At 32.7% G+C, this 17,714-nt stretch overlaps 2 protein-coding genes across 4 annotated transcripts in view; one reads left to right on the plus strand and one right to left on the minus strand.

Moving 5' to 3' along the window:
• LOC126737349 (macoilin-1) overlaps positions 1-10,850 on the minus strand; it is a 134,287-nt gene extending 123,437 nt beyond the window's left edge. The window contains exons 1-4 of one of the 2 annotated variants that reach the window (XM_050442211.1): positions 10,613-10,836; positions 2,815-3,089; positions 2,406-2,586; positions 2,103-2,346 (exon numbers count right to left, since the gene is read on the minus strand). In XM_050442211.1, coding sequence (XP_050298168.1) covers positions 2,103-2,346; positions 2,406-2,586; positions 2,815-3,089; positions 10,613-10,692 — 780 coding nt within the window. In that variant the 5' untranslated portion in view covers positions 10,693-10,836. Of the gene's footprint in view, positions 1-2,102; positions 2,347-2,405; positions 2,587-2,814; positions 3,090-10,612 lie in introns of both variants that reach the window. The other variant, XM_050442212.1, reaches the window with a different exon arrangement.
• A 2,321-nt stretch (positions 10,851-13,171) lies between these two features.
• On the plus strand, positions 13,172-15,848 carry LOC126737353 (uncharacterized). Of its 2 annotated transcripts, XM_050442222.1 has the most exons (3): positions 13,172-13,363; positions 13,592-13,750; positions 13,906-15,848. In XM_050442222.1, exons 2-3 carry the CDS (start codon positions 13,711-13,713, stop codon positions 14,976-14,978), a joined length of 1,113 nt encoding a protein of 370 aa, XP_050298179.1. In that variant the 5' UTR covers positions 13,172-13,363; positions 13,592-13,710; the 3' UTR covers positions 14,979-15,848. The 2 variants fall into 2 exon arrangements, with proteins under 2 accessions (XP_050298179.1, XP_050298181.1); XM_050442224.1 differs by lacking the exon at positions 13,172-13,363 and having other exon boundaries at positions 13,567-13,750.
• Positions 15,849-17,714: the final 1,866 nt, after the last annotated feature.

The following is a 17,714-nucleotide window of genomic DNA, read 5'->3' on the forward strand; positions in this document are numbered from 1 at the left end:
TCACCAGGTACCACTTTTGCATACCTAATGAGGTTTTATTGCTCTACACACTTCTGAAATAGAGTATAGATGCAAAAATTGTGAAAAATGCATTTTTTTTAAATGGAACACCCTATATATTATAACATATTATAAAAGGAAAATGATGTTTCTATATCTAAGTAGTTTGGTTTCTGAAATAAAAGTTTCAGCAAGTTTCTGTAAAAATCGGAATATTTTGACATATTTGCCTTACGCGTGAAACCCACCATGAAAGGTCATGACCAAACAATGCTGTGCTATTGATGTTAGACAGTTACATTTAGTTCATCAATAATAGTAATACACGTTGTTTCGGGCGTTTCTTTAAAATAGTTACCTAAAAATTAATTGAAATGGAAAGAAATAGTTATTCAAATGAAGTTTTAATGAATCAAAATTGACAAATGACAAAATTGTAGCAAGAACATGCCGAAAGTTCAGAAAGAAACTTTATACAATTTGTTTCAAAATTTAATAATGATTTAGTTATCCTAAGATTATAAGTAATTTACAATAAATTTTCCAAATGACTCCCATGATTGCCAAGCACTTCAAAATCCTGCGTTGTACAGCATGTGTTGTCGCTGCTTGTATTTCAGAAGGATCTTGTTGACCAATGCAATTGATAAGTCGTTGACGTAGTTCCTGTTTATCGGTGTCTTGTATACCATTTGCTTCAAATGTACCCCAAAAGTAAAAATCAAGTGGTGTAAGATCAGGTGATCTCGCAGGCAAATCCCATGGTCCCAAATGCCTCAACCAGCGGTCATCGAATTTCTCAAATAAGTCACCTGTCACCTCCTCAGTGCAATGAGCGGGTGCCCCATTCAATTGGAACCATCAAGTGCATCTTTAAGCGTTAAATTTTCGAGAAAATCTTCTACTACTGAGCACAAAACCTGAAGGTATTTATGGGAGTTTAATGACCCGTCGTAAATGAAAAAAGCTATTTGATTGTCTTTTAGTAAACAAACAGCTTGAAATCCCATTTCCTTAACCACATGTGGATTTTGATTAACCCAAAAATGTTGATTTCTTCTATTAAAAATACCTTCTCTAGAAAACTTTGCTTCATCTGTCCATATTATTTTTTTGTGAAAAAAAGTTTGATTCGAAAGATTGATTGATTGGTGAAAAGTTTGAAAGTTTGGATCCTCTTGAGTGCATGTCAGAAGTGTCTCACAATATCGAACGCGACGTTGGTAATCAACCAGTTTCAGCTGATGTACTTTTGAAAATTTAAAGGGATGCAGATTATTGTCGTCCAGAATTTTTTGCACAGAATAATAAGTTAGGCCTAAATCATCTGCTGCACTCAGTAGACAAAGTAGACTAAAACATTCAGGATGTTGTCCTCATCAGACACTACATGTTTGGCGGTTAAACTGGTATCATTTTTAAGTTGTGAACCAAATTGTATAAAGTTTTTTTGTATTCGCACAAATTTTCTTTTATCCATTTTTTGTAAATTAGGGTACATTTCGTTGAACTTTCTGCATGTTCTTGCTACAATCTTGTCACATTGCCCATGGACAATAAATAGATTCATCAAAACTTCATTTTAATAACTATATCTTTCCATTTTAATGAATTTTTAGGTCACTACTTGGATGTTTTGGTCAGAAAATAAAGAAAATAATTTCTCAAAAGCCACTAAATACGAACAACATACAAAAACAATCATAAAGTGATAGCGGATCAGAGCATAAAATAATATACAGGGTATTCGATTTAAAATAACAAAGTTGCTACTATTTTTTTATATAGGCGGCAACGCTGTATCGCTAACAATATTTTTAATCGTTAGATCACTAGCTAAAATCCATGATGCCAAATTTTCAAAAAAAATCAATTTTCCGTTCTTCGTAAACGTCTAAGGTACTATCAACCATCAATCACCCTGTATTTATGTCTCTTATCACCTCTAAATCTTTAGCTTTTGAAAAGATCAGATAAAAAGTTAAATTTAAAAAAAAATAACCTTACAACACAGTAAATTTATGTCAAAAACTCCTCTATTTATATTAATTACTATATCTTTGCATATCTCAGCTGCATTAAATCTATTTTTTTTCTCTTACCTTATGACTATGGTTATGAATCTTATGATTACTATTTTGTACAACGTTAGGGGCAGGCGCCGCGACGGCGTTCGCCTGCTGTTGTGGCTGCGCATTTGGAGCACTTTGAGTGGCCCCCTGATCCACCCCGCCCGTTACGGCCGGTGGATCAGGAGGCGCCGTCTCTACGGGCAGCGCCTGCTGCATCAGCTGCATGTAGAACATGTTTTCTTTGGCCACATGCTGCTGCTTTCGCAATCGCATCCTGTCAAATTGATAATCGTAAATATACCATAAAAAAACCCTGATTAAATAATATTGTACCTATATCCCACATAGGACTTGAAGCCAAACCCTAGGGTCACTATAGGATAGCCTATGCAATGTGCGGCAAAGGGCCTGCACAGGTCCACGTGACCCGGTAAGTGTTTCACGTCTCTTAGTCTAATGGCTGCTTCTAGATAAACGAAAAGGATCCAGAGCACCACTGTGGGAGCACAAATCCCTAGAAATGTTACAGTATAAGTATTATTGTGTAATATATTATACTTGTTGTTGGCACAGTGAAATGAAGTACCTATTCTAGTTGAGTTTGTGATAAAAGTTCGATGGGCAAGATAGCCTGACAAGTAACTGGTAAATTTATTATATCTTAGGATAGGCATACAAGGTTTATTTTTGTAATATTGAGCAGCTTGCTGGTTGAAAAAATAAATAAATAAATATGACCCACCTTTATCTGTGTGCCAAACATACTGTACCCACACATAAGTGCTGGCGGCGAAAAAGAGCCAATGCACAGGTATGAAGAAGTAGCAAAGCATGTCGGAAGTGAGCGAGACCAGGACGAAGAAAACGGAGAAAGCAAAACCCTGGTATTTAAAGGAGTCGTAAACCGAGCGCAGCAGTAGGTAAAACGGCCATAAGAACTCGAAGCGGAACTCGAGCAGGTAGTCCGCTAGTATCACCAAGATCCACAGGACCAGGAACTTTAAGTAAAGAAGGGTGCTACAAACAAAAATCTGGTTTTAGTACACAATTTATTAAATCATTTCTTAAAAAAAGATGCAAAAAATGTGGGAACACCCTTGTGACACCCAATGGCAATTCAGTAGTAATTTAAGAGTAATTTACCGGTTAAGAAAAAATATCTTAAAATTTTTTTATCTTAAAATTTTTGGAATGTCTAAATAATGTTCAATAACCTTTAACGTGAAATGTGACATACGAGGGCGGTTCAGTAAGTCTTTAGAAACCAAAAAGTTAATCTTTAAATCCAAAATTCAAAAATTATAAATTATTTGTATATTATTATTAAAAACGTTAATAAAATCGCAACAGTGTATTTTTTTGGCTGTTACTTTTAGACAGGTCAAAACGGAGTCCACCGAGTCCATGTAATAAATATTAAAAGTACTCAATAAAACCTTTTAAATGAGGTAACACAAGATTTCTATTTAATGCATTTATTCAAGATGGCGCTTATGTGTTATTTTGACATTTAGAACTGTCGTTTTTATGTCAAAATAAAATAGTGACGCATTTATTTTCGTACACTGATTTTTATCTATTCAAAAATCATAAAAATGTAAAACGTTAAAATTTAAAAAAAATACTTTTTTATTAGGCCGCCATTTTGAAACGAGTTAAGATATGGGTCTAATATTTCAGGGTTATAAAGTACTCATTGAGACCTTTAAAATGAGGTACCACACGACCCCCCTTTCTATTTAAAATTTTTTCTCAAGATGTTGCCCAGCCGCCATCTTGGAATTTACAGCTACCTAGTTTACAGTGAAAAATAGTATCTATAGACCAATTTACTTATTCCAAGTTACAAAAATTTTTTTTTACCCGTTCAAAAAATAAATGGGGGGGGGGGACTTCAAAGAAAAGCACTGTATATATATACAGGGTGTTTGGAAGGTGAGTAGCCAAACGGAAATGGTGAATAGGTGAGGTTATTGGCTATTTAAAACGCATAGTATTTTTTTGTTTTGTCTCAAATTTAAGGAGTAATATATTTTTTCCTTTTTTTATTAGATTTTACCAGTTTTTTACTTTCAGTTTTTTTTTAATTTTTGGCCAAAATGGCGCACAATTAATTTTATTTTAAAGACTAATGTTGTCTCATTCAGATTTAGGTAATACCTGAGAAAAATATTTAAAGAGAAACTAATAGTGGGGTAACAAACTTCCTCAAATCAATAGAAAAAAAATTTTACGTCAACTTTACAATGGAAAAAATAATAATAAAAAAAAAGTTGTGGGATTTTAAAATGTGTTAAAAAACTTCTCTAATTAATAGTCTTTCTAACGATATTCCACATGTAACAAAAATAATTAGGTAACTTACGAAAAACAAATAAGTTTGTCTTCAAGGACGCCAAATTGTGAAACCAATTTCTTGAAAGCAACGTAATTGAGCAGGTATAAACTTATGCCTCTTTCTAACACAGCTAAACCTGTTACGCTATAATCTCCTTTATCATTCGGCGACACTGCCTTTGTGCCCCACTCTTTCTCTGTCACTAACCATAATACGAGTATTATTTATTCGAGGCTTGTCTTTCTCCGCTACTTCACGTATTTTTAGATCCGCTCTACGCATATTGTTTTTGTTGTTCATTTTCGTTAACTTTGTTTTATTGTTACTGTTGCCTACTATGGCTGGTGCCTTTACAAACGAGGAGTACGCCGATATCCTAATGGCATATGGTAGAGCTGATGGAAATAGACGAGAAGCAAAAAGAATTTACCAAGAGCGTTTTCCCAATAGACGCCAACCTAATCGTCATACTTTTGAAACGACCTTTAGACGCTTAAGAGAAACTGGTAGTCTAAATTTTCGTGAACCTGGAGTTCGCAGACAACGTAATGTTGCTGATGACGAACGAATTCTGGAAGCTTTTGACGAAGATCCCACAACGAGCATCCGGACTGTAGCTGCCAATCTAAACCTAAGTGTATGGAAGGTCTGGTCTGTTCTTCATACCAATGGAAAGCATCCCTTTCATTATACACTCCTGTGCAAGATCATGAAGAAAACGACTACCAAAGACGCATTCAGTTTTGCCGCCTCCTGCTACATATGGACGTAAATAACCGCGATTTCTTGAAAAACATACTGTGGACAGATGAATCCAAGTTTTCAAGGGAGGGAATTGCCAACTTTCATAATTTGCATTATTGGGCCCCAAAAGAAGAAAACCCAAATATGAAGAAAGTCGTGTCCTTTCAAAAATTCTCAGTAAACGTTTGGGCAGGCATAATTGGTAATACCCTTATTGGTCCACATTATTTACCGGATAATTTAAATGGGGATAATTATCTAGATTTTTTATTAAATGATCTGCCCGAACTCTTGAACGGGGTTCCAAAATTTTCTCAATGAAGAACAAATGACGTTCCAACACGATGGGTGCCCGGCGCACTGGAGATTGGCGAGCACCTAGACAATGCATTTCCCAATACTTGGATTGGCAGAGATGGCCCTATCCCATGGCCTGCAAGATCACCGGACTTGATTTTTACGTCTGGGGTCGCGCAAAAGAACTTGTATTTCGAACCTATAAATACTAGGGAACAATTGATAGGAAAAATTTATGACGCTTTTGTAATAATGAGACGGGAACTAACATTACAGTATACCACAAGAGAAATAAGAAAGCGATGTTACGCGTGTATTAGAAATAATGGCCATCAATTTGAGCAAGACTTATAAATAAACGATTTGAAGTAAAAAATATGTTTTTTTTAATCAACCTGTAAAGGAAAGGGTCATGGAAACGAAAGGGCACAATAGGTTTAGCTGTTTTAAAACGGTGAAAGAGAAAGTGTTAGAAAGAGGCATAAGTTTATACCTGCTCAATTAGGTTGCTTTCAAGAAATTAGTTCACAGTCATTGAAGACAAACTTTATTTTATTATTATTTTCTCCATTGTAAAGTTGACATAACATTTTTTTTCTATTGATTTGAGGAAGTTTGTTACTCCACTATTAGTTTCTCTTTAAATATTTTTCTCAGTTATTATCTAAATCTGAATGAGACAACATTAGTCTTTTAAATAAAATTAATTGTGCGCCATTTTGGCCAAAAATTGAAAAAAAATTGAAAAAAAAAGTAAGTAAAGTAAAAAAACGGGAAAAATCTAATAAAAAAAGGAAAAAACATATTACTCCTTAAATTTGAGGAAAAACAAAAAAATACTACGCGTTTTAAATAGCCAGTAACCTCACCTATTCACCATTTTCGTTTGGCTACTCACCTTCCAAACACCCTGTATATATTATATATTTAACTGCTTACATTACTACTCAATTGCCTGGATGCAATAATAAACTATTTACTCTTTCAGGCAGTCAAGATCTCAGATAATTTTTGTTTATATTATGCAACTCAGTACAGGAAATTAAATATTTAAACACAAATTATTTGGACGCGGGAGCCTGATTACAAAAGTATCTATAGCTCAACTGTCTTAAATATACTTTCTAACTATATTGCTTAGTCTTGTAGAATGGCTATATTTTTGTAGTCTTATATTTTAATTATCTTTGTAAGGAGTTTATTAAAACTTTAAATATAAAAAGTTGACTGTCTGCAAAACAGAATACATTTTTATATATATTAAACTACTTAAAGTACTACTGAATTACTACTGTGACGGTCCCAAGTAATTTCTCGTTTTCTCAGTATTTTAGACAGTTCAGTATATAAAATTAAATATTTAAACTACAATTGTTTGCATTTTACTCAGATTAAAAAAAAAAATGTTTTTTTTTTTTTTAATTTTATACAAAACATTTTTTTGTTTTAAACATGTTTTTTTTTGTTTTTACATTTCACTTAATTTTGATCAAATAAAACTATAATAAAGCTATAAAACTACTTATAGCCATATTATTAATTAAAAATGTGTGATGTATTATTCTGTTAAATGTCCGAATCTATACCATACTATACCATCGCCGAGACTATTTCGATCGCCGATCAGCCGTTATGTATGCTAATATACATAACGTTAACATAAACTATTAGGACAGCATTGGAACTGCATGCATTATTCACTTATTTACATCACCCAAGGACTGTGAGCTGAGAACCGAGAGGTGTGTAGATGTTGTCTAGTGTGTAGATCTTGTAAGAAGTTGCAAGATCTCTGGCAAGTCAATTAAGCCATTAATTAATTACTATAGAAATTGTAGATCTGCCGAACCCCTTATTTCCTGTAAAGATTTAACCTGAAATCTTGCAAGCAAACGATCATGTGAGAAGGTGATTTCTGGGTACTCTCTTTCATATTTAAACCAAAGGAATTTAATAAATTTTCGCTGTATATTTTCAAGCTCTTGAATATGGCTCTGATAGTATGGCGACCAGACTTGGGAAGAATATTCCAAAATTAAATGAACAATGAACATAGGTAAATTACAGGAGTTTAATGCTAGAGATCTTTTCAAAGAATGGAGAGTTCCTGACAACAAAACCCAGCATTTTATAACTTCTTTTTATGTTATCTTCAATATGCAAATTAAATAAAAAAACCCCAAACCCATAGTATATCAAAAACCCAAGTCTCCCAAGTCCTTTCAGTGAATTGATCTTGGTAGTGACACATTATCAATTTTGTGCCGGTAAGTAACACAGTTCTTTTTAAAGAGTAGAAAGCTGAACATCATTTTTACTATTCAGAAAAAAGCATTAAGGACTAATTGTTTCTGTGTGGTGTTGATCTAAGAGTTGTATAGCTCTTTTTGAAGCTGAGAGAATTTTAACAGTTTTCTCTCTCTTTATATTGAAAACTGCTACACTCATACATAAGACCATTAATCCACTATCCTTCACAAGTCATAATACTCGTCAAGTAAACAACTTTTCTTCCAATCCCCACCTCCTCACTTATGAGAAACTGTCTTATATGTATTAAAATATTGTACTTATTGTACATAAAATATTTAATCACATTCCTCTTTCAATAAGGACTGTTACAGACCTTAAAAAGTTTAGGAGGTACAAAAGACATTAATCTTACCAAAAGCTTACTACGCATTGAAGAGTATTTTAACGACTCGGTCTATTGTAATGACGGTATCTGTTGATCACATTTTTTTTGTTCTTGTTTTATGGTAGTTCTTGCCTTTTCTTTTTTTTAGTTCTTTCTTTGATGATATGAAATATGCTCTTATGTATAATCGAAATGGATTCTGTATTCTGTTTTAGATTTAACTAAATAACTGCTAGTATTTTAAATTCTAAGATTAGGAAGCTTTTAGCACAAGTTTGTAAACTTAGTAAATAAAGTATATTTTGACTTTGATTTTGACTTACTTCCAGATCCTTAGAAATGGTATTAATAAATGAGTTAAAAAGTGGAGGTCCCAATTTGGAGCCTTGTGGTATGCCTGAAGGAGCAATTATTTCAGTTGAGCTGTGTCCAAAGCATTCAACATATTAAGGATGTTTAGTAAGATAAGAAGAAATAAGAGAAGTTAAACAAGATGAAAACCCAAATTGGTCAGAAAGATTTGATATAAGAATCAAATAGAAATGATGGTCAAAAGCTTTTGAGAAATCTGTATAGAGTACATATTCAATAACTTCTCAATAGTCCAGAAACTATGAGGAATGAACTGCCTGTTAGATCATAAGTTGAAGTCATAATGCCTGGAAGTACAAGAACAGTAGTCCCAGAAAGTATGAGAAATGGCTTTAACTGCCTGTATACAAATTCCATGATTGTAATAAGATTAGAAGTAGTGGATCTGCCCTTCATGAAGCCATGCTGTCTTATGTCTATAAGATGTTTTATAGGAGAGTATAATGCTGAATGAAAAACCCACTCAAAAACTTTAGAGAAGTTGTTAATAAGTGTGACTGGCTGATAGTTATCAATCAAAGTTTCATAATTTTTTTTATGACAGTGTTCACTTATCAGATTACTGACTATGCAAGCGAAAGAGTCTAAGGAATTTTATCATTTTTTTTTCCAACTTTCATATAGCTTTTGAGACCTGCATTTATTGCAACCTGTTCCACCAAATTAAATATCTAATTTGACCTAACCAGCATGGTTTTTTTCAGTGCAGATCCACAGTCACTAATTTAACATCATTTCTGTGAACCTGTATGAAGCTATTAATTTAAAATGTCAACTTGATATAATCTACACAAATTTTGAATGAAGACTATGGAATTGTTTCCACAAAACACAGAGCTTTAATGAACATCTAATTGTTTCTCATCTCCTACTTATTAAATAAATTGTAATTTTTGGAGTTCAATGGGTTCAGATTAGCTATCCACATTGCCTCAAGAGGTGTAAGATCTTCTTTAAAGAACCTAGACTGCATTATAAGATCAACAGAACTATTTTCTGAAATGTCAAGCAGAACAATTTTGTTTAACTCCAGAGTAAAATCAAGCCTACTGTATTACACCTTTACTGTGGTCCGAACTATGTAGTGCACATTTTCAAATTCAATTATTGCATTCATTTTAATGCACAGTCTCTTCATCAATCTGCTGTTTGTAAGAGTTTAAGGTTTTTATTTAAAATATGCAACAATCAAATTGATGATTCAGATTTGTCTTATCAACTTTGAATTTTGCTGTTCCCTGTATCCATTCAAGACATATTGTGTTATCTAAACACCTCAGGCAGCAATTTGGCAAAGAAACCCAAATTGCTCTGATCATCCTTAATCTATTTGGCATAACATTGAATAATTTAAAAACTGTATTTTCAGATAGAATAAGATTGTTTAGGCATTCAATCTCATTCCTTCTATTATTTTTATATTATAATTAAAAACTTTACATTACTGAATTTATTGTATCATCTGTCAATATTTCAAGAATTGTCTTATATTAGAATTTGTTTTCTATTGGACAACAAAACTTTCAATTTGAATATTATAGTGGACTGATTAATACTCTCAATTGATATTTCTTAAAAAAGGTGAGATAAAAAATATTATTAACTTGTAATATGGATGGATATATTCTTGTATAAAAGTGTGTAACTACTGTCCCTTACACTGCCAATGGGAATACATCTGCAGGGAAATAATTAAATTTAGGTGTTGCATATGAGCATAACCAAGACCACCTTATGTAAGTAAATGTAGGATCTCAGGTCAATTAAATCGCGAGATAACGACCTATAAAGCGATAAATATCTGTTTACGCATTAATAGGATAGTAGGAGTTTAAAAACAGCAAAAAAAAAAACCTAATCCTTATATTTATAGAATGTAGTACAAAAATAAGTTCTGTTATGACAGATTGGTAGAGATATTAAAACAAAACTTATAACGATTTTCCATAAGGAAAGCTTAAAATTTCATGGAAAGCACCTAGCTTTGTAAAGAATATAATTGAAAAAAAACGAACCAAAAGGTCCCAATCCAGCTAAACAACAGCCATTTTGTATCACATATGGTCAAAATGCGTCATGACTGTGACCGGGATGCGTGCCCAAATAACCGCGCCGGGTCACAATCTAAACGTTATGTTGTCAGAACCGTACCTTCCGTATAGACCTTCCGTGATTTTGTTCCTTTTCATGGGTCTTCTCATCTTAGCCAAGTCCGCATTTCGCCTCTTCATAATTTCATAAAGGACTGCGAAACTGAAACTTACGTACACTTCACTCTGTTGAAGCTCCCACGGGAATCCGACGTTTTTTCATGGATTTTTTTATCCGAAAACACTTCTTTGCCGTAAACGAAAAACGTCTTTTGTTGACAACTCTTTTGCTCTTTTAGTTTCGAGCTTTCAATACGAGGGGACAGCACTGGATTCCTTCTGTTCTTCTTATTTTTTAACGCGCTTCGGAATAACATAGCCTTTGCTACATATTAGGCATTAGAATTGTAGCAACCATCACAAATTATAATTTAGCAACCTATTTATTTCGGTAAAATCATACGCTTCTAAACTCTATTATATGAGTTTATAAATATACGGTTAAGGCCCGGTGGTACAAGCAGTGGTTCCACTTAAGTTCTACTAAACTGCAGTTCCTCGTTGAACGTCGTTCTGAGGTTCGTGTGTTGTTCCAGTACAAGTTTAGTTAAACTAGGTTCTATTTAAATTCTGCAAAAGCCACATAAATAAGAAAAAAGTATGCCACAGAAATAATTTCCTAAAAATATATTTTGCATTGTTATATGTTGTCAAATGTTATATTATTTAAATGCACTAGTTAACCCCTTTACTACTCTGTACTGGGTAGCCCGTCTAGTAAGGGTCTATGCTTTTTTTCGGAACCTGTAAATTATTTATTTATTTACGGGATGTCACCATTCTAACAAAATTACAAAATAAATTATATCCCAGCCCTAATTGTATATAATTATTCTGTCATCAACAAATATATTAATAAGATATATAATAAACTTAATCTATTAAATATCCAAATTTTCTATAAATCAACAATATATCGATACCTGAATACAACAGCGAGATAAATCCTAATTAACTGTATTTAAGATAAATACACCATACTAAAGCTAAGTCCAAGCTTAACATATTGCAACACTAAGATATCTCGACAAAAATATATAAAATATAAAAAAAAACCAAACTTCACTGTTGCTTTTTCTTTTATTTGGGCTTGAGTTTAATGCAATACTGGGTTTTTAACAATGTCTCAGGGTTGCTTTAATATTCCTTCAATAACGTACATGCAACACTGAGATATAATTATAAATGTAAATATCTCACTGTTGCAATAAGGCGGGAAACATTTTGTATAAATGAACGTCGTATATCTATCTCATTTAATTTTGGTTTTCTAACCTAACAAACCTCGAATTTCGTATTGTATTATAGTAATATACAATACGAGTAATTTGTATTATTTTATTTTTAGCAGAAACACAAGTTAAAAGTGATATAAACTTTGTTCATCCTAGTAAAACCTCATTACAGGTTGATTTCCAAGTACAAGAGAATAAAACAAGTCTATAAACCCCAAATTTTTGTTGAAACATTGTAGGTAGTGTTGTAAAATGCTCGAGAATTTATTTTTTGAGAACGTTCCTCGAGCATGAACGAGCACGAACGAGAATTTTCAGCACATACGAGCATAAATGAAAAAAATGCAAAGGAAACATATTAGGAAAATATCTTAAATTAAAAATGTTTGTGTTTATTTATGTTCTATTTATTAAGTTAAACTTTCAAACAACCTATTTAGGAACTCTCCTCCGAACTTCAGAAGAATCATCTTCAATGGTATTAATTTCAGCCCCAGATTTCGTAGCGAGTTTTATTTTTTTTGATTTCGGTTCCATTAAATTGGTAGAGGTGTTTGGCTGGCCGGTATTTGAGCTTATACTTTGACTCTTTAATTTTGTTTCTAAATTAATATTTGAAGCAACAAATGCCAAGTTTCCCGCCCTCTCAGTGGTTAATCGATTTCTTTTTTTTGTGTGCAGGAAAGAATACTTGCTGAAAGTTCTTTCAGTGGCAGCCGAAGACGGTGGCAAAGTTAAAACAGCTAATGCGATAGTTTTCAATGATGTCTTTGAGCAATAACCACTCCACCATGTCCTGCAATCAGTACATTTTCAACAGTAAACACTAGAAACCACTTTTTTTTATAACTCCGATGCAATCTCTTCAAATTCAAAGCATAAATTAACCACGAAAAATAACATGAATTTCCAATAAACCAATCTGTAAATCCCTGAAAATCAACAATGACAGATGTCATTGCTGTCAACGATCGACGACAACCAACCTAATGCGAGGCGATCCGGTGTTGCCACGTCTGGTTGCTAAAGGACCGTTACTGCCGAAAACCGACACCAAACGTTAACGCTATGGGAACGTTCACATTTTTGGGGAACGTTCGGATTCATGCTCATTCGTGCTCTTGAGAATAAACGTCACGAAAAAAGTCGTGAACGTTCGCGAACGTTCTTCGAGAATAAACGGGAACGTTCCATTGCTTACAACACTAATTGTAGGTAATTTTTTTAGGTACCTTATTCCTAACAACTGTTTTAATTTTCCACAAAATTTAAAGTAAAAAGCTTTTACACTTATTACTTTAAGGTGTATTTTTGCAGTAGGTATAATTTTTAAAGTTGGTATTATTAAAATTAAATAATTTATTCTTCTCTTTTTGTATCTATAGAACAATCAGCGCAAAATATTCCAATAATAGAAGAGATTGACCTATCAATAAATGGACACTCTTATTTAGCAAGACCAGTTCATGATTGCATTATTATTGATATAAAAAACATTGAGGATAGCATTTTTTCTGGTAAGTTTGTTAATATTCACACTTTACTTTCTGATTAGAATGTAATAGTGATAGTATTTAATATTTAAGTACTATTTACACTGCTTGCATCTTAAAAAACGTTTAATGTTTTCAGCTAAAAACCCACAAATTTTAATCCAGGATGACGACATTTTTCCAAGAATTACATTAAATAAAGAACAAGTTGAAATTGACTTGCAGGTTTTTGAAGAATTATTTTTTTTTAAGCCTCAGAAAAAGTTCCACAAAATTTTCACGGTGAATAGGATGAGGTTTTGACGTCAGATGTACAGTAAGTCATTGAACCAGAATTAGGCTATGGAACTTTGCAAGCATTCGAGAATAATATGGATATGGCAGTCATTACGGATGATACTATTTTATCAGGTGTGTACGTTTTTGTGTGTTGTTTTATTTATAATCCTGTTTACTAATTATTTTTTTTAAATACCTATGCATTGCATCTAAAAATTTTAAAAGCTGTGTCTCGGAAGTCTGGTAACTTGTGTGTAAAGTCAATAATAAATATTCTGTATTTTTAGATGTAAACGAACAAAAGACTTTAATGAGAAAAGAACAGGTTTCACCTTTGCAAGAAATTCAAAATAAAATGGGACAAGATTTAGGAAATGAAGAAGAATCTTCCAATGATGAGGATCCCAGTTTTAACCCTAATGATGGAGAAGTAGAAAGTAGCAGCAGTGATGGTAGAGACAATAAGAATACAAAAAAGAAAACAAGAAAACATCTTAGAAAAGAAAATTTGTGGGCAAGAAATGTTAAAAAACAAAAAATAAACTCTGGTCAGGAATATACGTCGCGACTTGGTAAGGTGCATAGACCAAAAAGAATTAAGCCACCCTGTAATGAAAATTGTTTGTACAAATGTGCTACACACGTTTCTAAAGAAAATAAAATATCCATTTTTCAACAATTTTATAAGCTATCTGATAAAACAAGACAGCGTGAATACCTATTAAAGTGTATGACAACAAGTACGCCAAAGAAGGTAGCACAAAACCCCGACAACCGTAAACATAGAAAAATAAACCATGCGTACTATTTTGAAGTCAATTGCAAAAATGTAAGAGTCTGTAAATGTTTTTTTATGGCAATATTAGATATTTTTTATAATAATACCATTAGTACTGCGATAAAAAAGGCACCAAATGGGTTTTTAGAAAATGATATGAGAGGAACCAGAGAAAGTGGTAATAAAACTCCCATTAACCTAATTAACGATGTTGAGGACCACATTAATAGCTTTCCTAAAGTGGAATCCCACTATTGCCGAGCTAGAACTGAAAAAGAGTACATAGATGGTTCACTATCTATCTCTTCAATGTACAAATTTTATAAAGAAAGATGTGAACAAGATCAGAAACCTTATGTGCAAGAACCAGTGTATGGGAAGGTATTTAACATCAAATTTAATATTTCATTTTTCCAACAAAAAAAGGATCAATGCTCATTTTGTGTAATATTTGAAAAGTACAGTTCAGAAACTGAAAGGGCGCTGAAGCAGAATGAATATGATTTACACAAAGAAAATGTGCGTAACTCGCGATTGGAAAAAAAAAAGATAAAAACCTATTTAAGCTTGAAAATGATATAGTTTTGGCTACCTTCGATTTACAAGCAGTAATGTCACTTCCAAATGGAAATATTTCAACGTTTTTTTATAAAAGTAAATTAAACGCATATAATTTTACTGTTTTTAATATTACAAGTAAAGAGGGTATTTGCTATTTATGGAATGAAAGTGTGGCCAAAAGAGGAGCGATTGAAATAGCAACTGGAGTCTATAACTTTTTAAAAGTATATTGCCAGGGTAAAAAAGATGTGATTTTTTATAGCGATAATTAAAATAAGTTTTTGTTTTGTATGTATTTACATCCTTTAAAATCATTAAATATACAAACAATTACACATAAATATCTTATTGTTGTTCACACTGAAAACGAAGGTGACTGTGTTCATGCTTGCATTGAACGAGAAAAAAAGAGAGTTTTAAAGCAAGGACCTATTTTTATTCCATCAGAGTTAGCCATGATAATCCGATGTGCACAAAAAAATGCTCCTATGTATATTGTAAAAGAAATGGAGACGAAGGACTTTATGGACTGGAAAAAGTTATGCGACGAAACGGGTAAAAATTTTAATATCAATAATGACGGAGATAAATGTATATGGCAGCATGTGAAGATGATTCAAGTAAATGTTAGTGAGCCAGACCTCATTAAATATAAGATGTCCTATGTAGAACAAGAGTTTACAAAATCAGTTAATGTCAAATTCCGGATGAGAAGTCGCAGAAGAGCCTGCGAGGCCTTACAATTAACACCTGTGTATAACGAATCACCCCCAATACTTGCGAAGAGACCTACTTTCTTTGTGTGAAAGTGGAGCTATTCCTCAAAGACATCACCAATTTTTTCTAAATCTACAGGGACATGAAAACTCCAAGGTGACAGAAGACAACGAAGATGGCACCTTAGAATAAAAATGCTAAAATAATCTAGCACTTTCCTTATTTTGATATTTTGTTTTGATGTTTTTTGTTAATAAAAAAAAAATAAATCATTTCCCCTTTAAGTGGTCTTACATTATTATTTAATGCTTTTTTTTAATGGGATAACCTAAAATTAAACAATAGTATTTAATGCAACTGTAAGATATCACGTGGTTGAACAAAAATTCACAAATATTTAATTACCACCATACAAAATCAGATTGCCATTATCTCAAAATAGTTAATTAGGATTTATCTCACTGTTGTATTCAGGTATCGATATCTATCTAACTGTATATTAATATGTAGCAGCCCAAGATATAAAAATAAGATAACACATCCAGAAAAATGTAAGCACAATCTAACTTTGACCAAAAAAAATGAATACAACAATTTATAGTTTTCCCCAGTTGAATAAAAAAAAATATATATAAAACAACTAGAAACATACCGTTAAAATAATCAAAATAAGAAAAGTAAAGCAATCAAATTTATTTGATACTTAACACATAGTACTCAACCAGTAAACTCACTCAGACACCTTTTAAGTTTTGAAGGCTTTAAATCCACTAAGTCAAAAGCCTGATTAAATCTATTTCCCAGCATGGAGTCGATTAATTGGAGAAAATTTACCATAGTTTGTATGGCGACATTCAACCAGAAAAAGGGACGTCTCTCTAAGGACTCTGGTATTGCACCTAAAGTTTATACGCGATAACAATTCAGGGCAATCAATAGCATTATTAATCAACTTGTGAAGAAATATCATATCACACCTAGCTCGATAGTTCTCAAGAGAAGTCATATTTAGCCGTGACTTAAGTTTCAATAAAGACTCATCTTGTACATTTAATCGCCAGATACAAGTCCTGAGAAATTTATTTTGGACCTTATCAAGACTGTGAATATGGTTAGCATAATGAGGGGACCAGACTATGGAAGAATAAGACATGACACTACGAATAAGTGTAAGATATAAAACTCTGAAGGCAGCTACTGAAAAGTCTTGAGTATTTCTAGTTATAAAACCAAGAGTACGAAGGCCTTTACTAGACAAACTATCTATATGGGGTATGAAAGTCAGGGAACAGTCAAACAACACCCCCAAATCTTTAATTAGCGATACTCTTGAAAGTATATTACCATTTATGTGGTAGTCAAATGGGACAACTTTTCTAGATTTAGTAAAATAAATGATAAAACACTTATCCTTATTAAGATGTAAGCCATTAGAGACAGACCAATTATATAGAGAATCTATGTCTGATTGTATCATCAGGCAATCAGGCAGGTTTAAAATTTGATAATACTAAAAATATCGTTACCAAAATAGGAACTGAAAGTGAACCCCTTACATTAACAAATTGTATCCTTCTATGTAGGTAAATAATAATAGTGAAATCATAGTATCTTAATTTAAAAATGAGCAATGAGTGGATGACTGTTTCATAGGCCTTTGAGAAATCAGTATAGATGGAGTCGACCTGATGACCCTTCTCGAAAGCCCTGACAATAAAGTCATGATATAATACAAGGTTTGTAGAAGTAGATTTATCCTGCCTAAACCCATGTTGCTCATTGATCAAGAGACCTCTACAATGCCAAGTAAGATATTTGTTTAGGATAAGCTCAAAAAGCTTAGGGATAGCAGATAACATAACAATGGGCCTGTAATTTTTTATATCATCCCTGTCACCATTTTTGAATACAGGAGTTATAAAGCTGTCACGCCATTTCTCAGGGAAAGTTTGTAATTTTAAAGACAAATTAAATAATGCACACAAGGGTCTAGACAAACTATAAACACATCTTTTTAGGAAATAGGGAGGAACATTATCA

Source organism: Anthonomus grandis, chromosome 6 (assembly GCF_022605725.1).
Source record: "Anthonomus grandis grandis chromosome 6, icAntGran1.3, whole genome shotgun sequence".
Taxonomy (NCBI): Eukaryota; Metazoa; Arthropoda; class Insecta; order Coleoptera; family Curculionidae; genus Anthonomus; species Anthonomus grandis.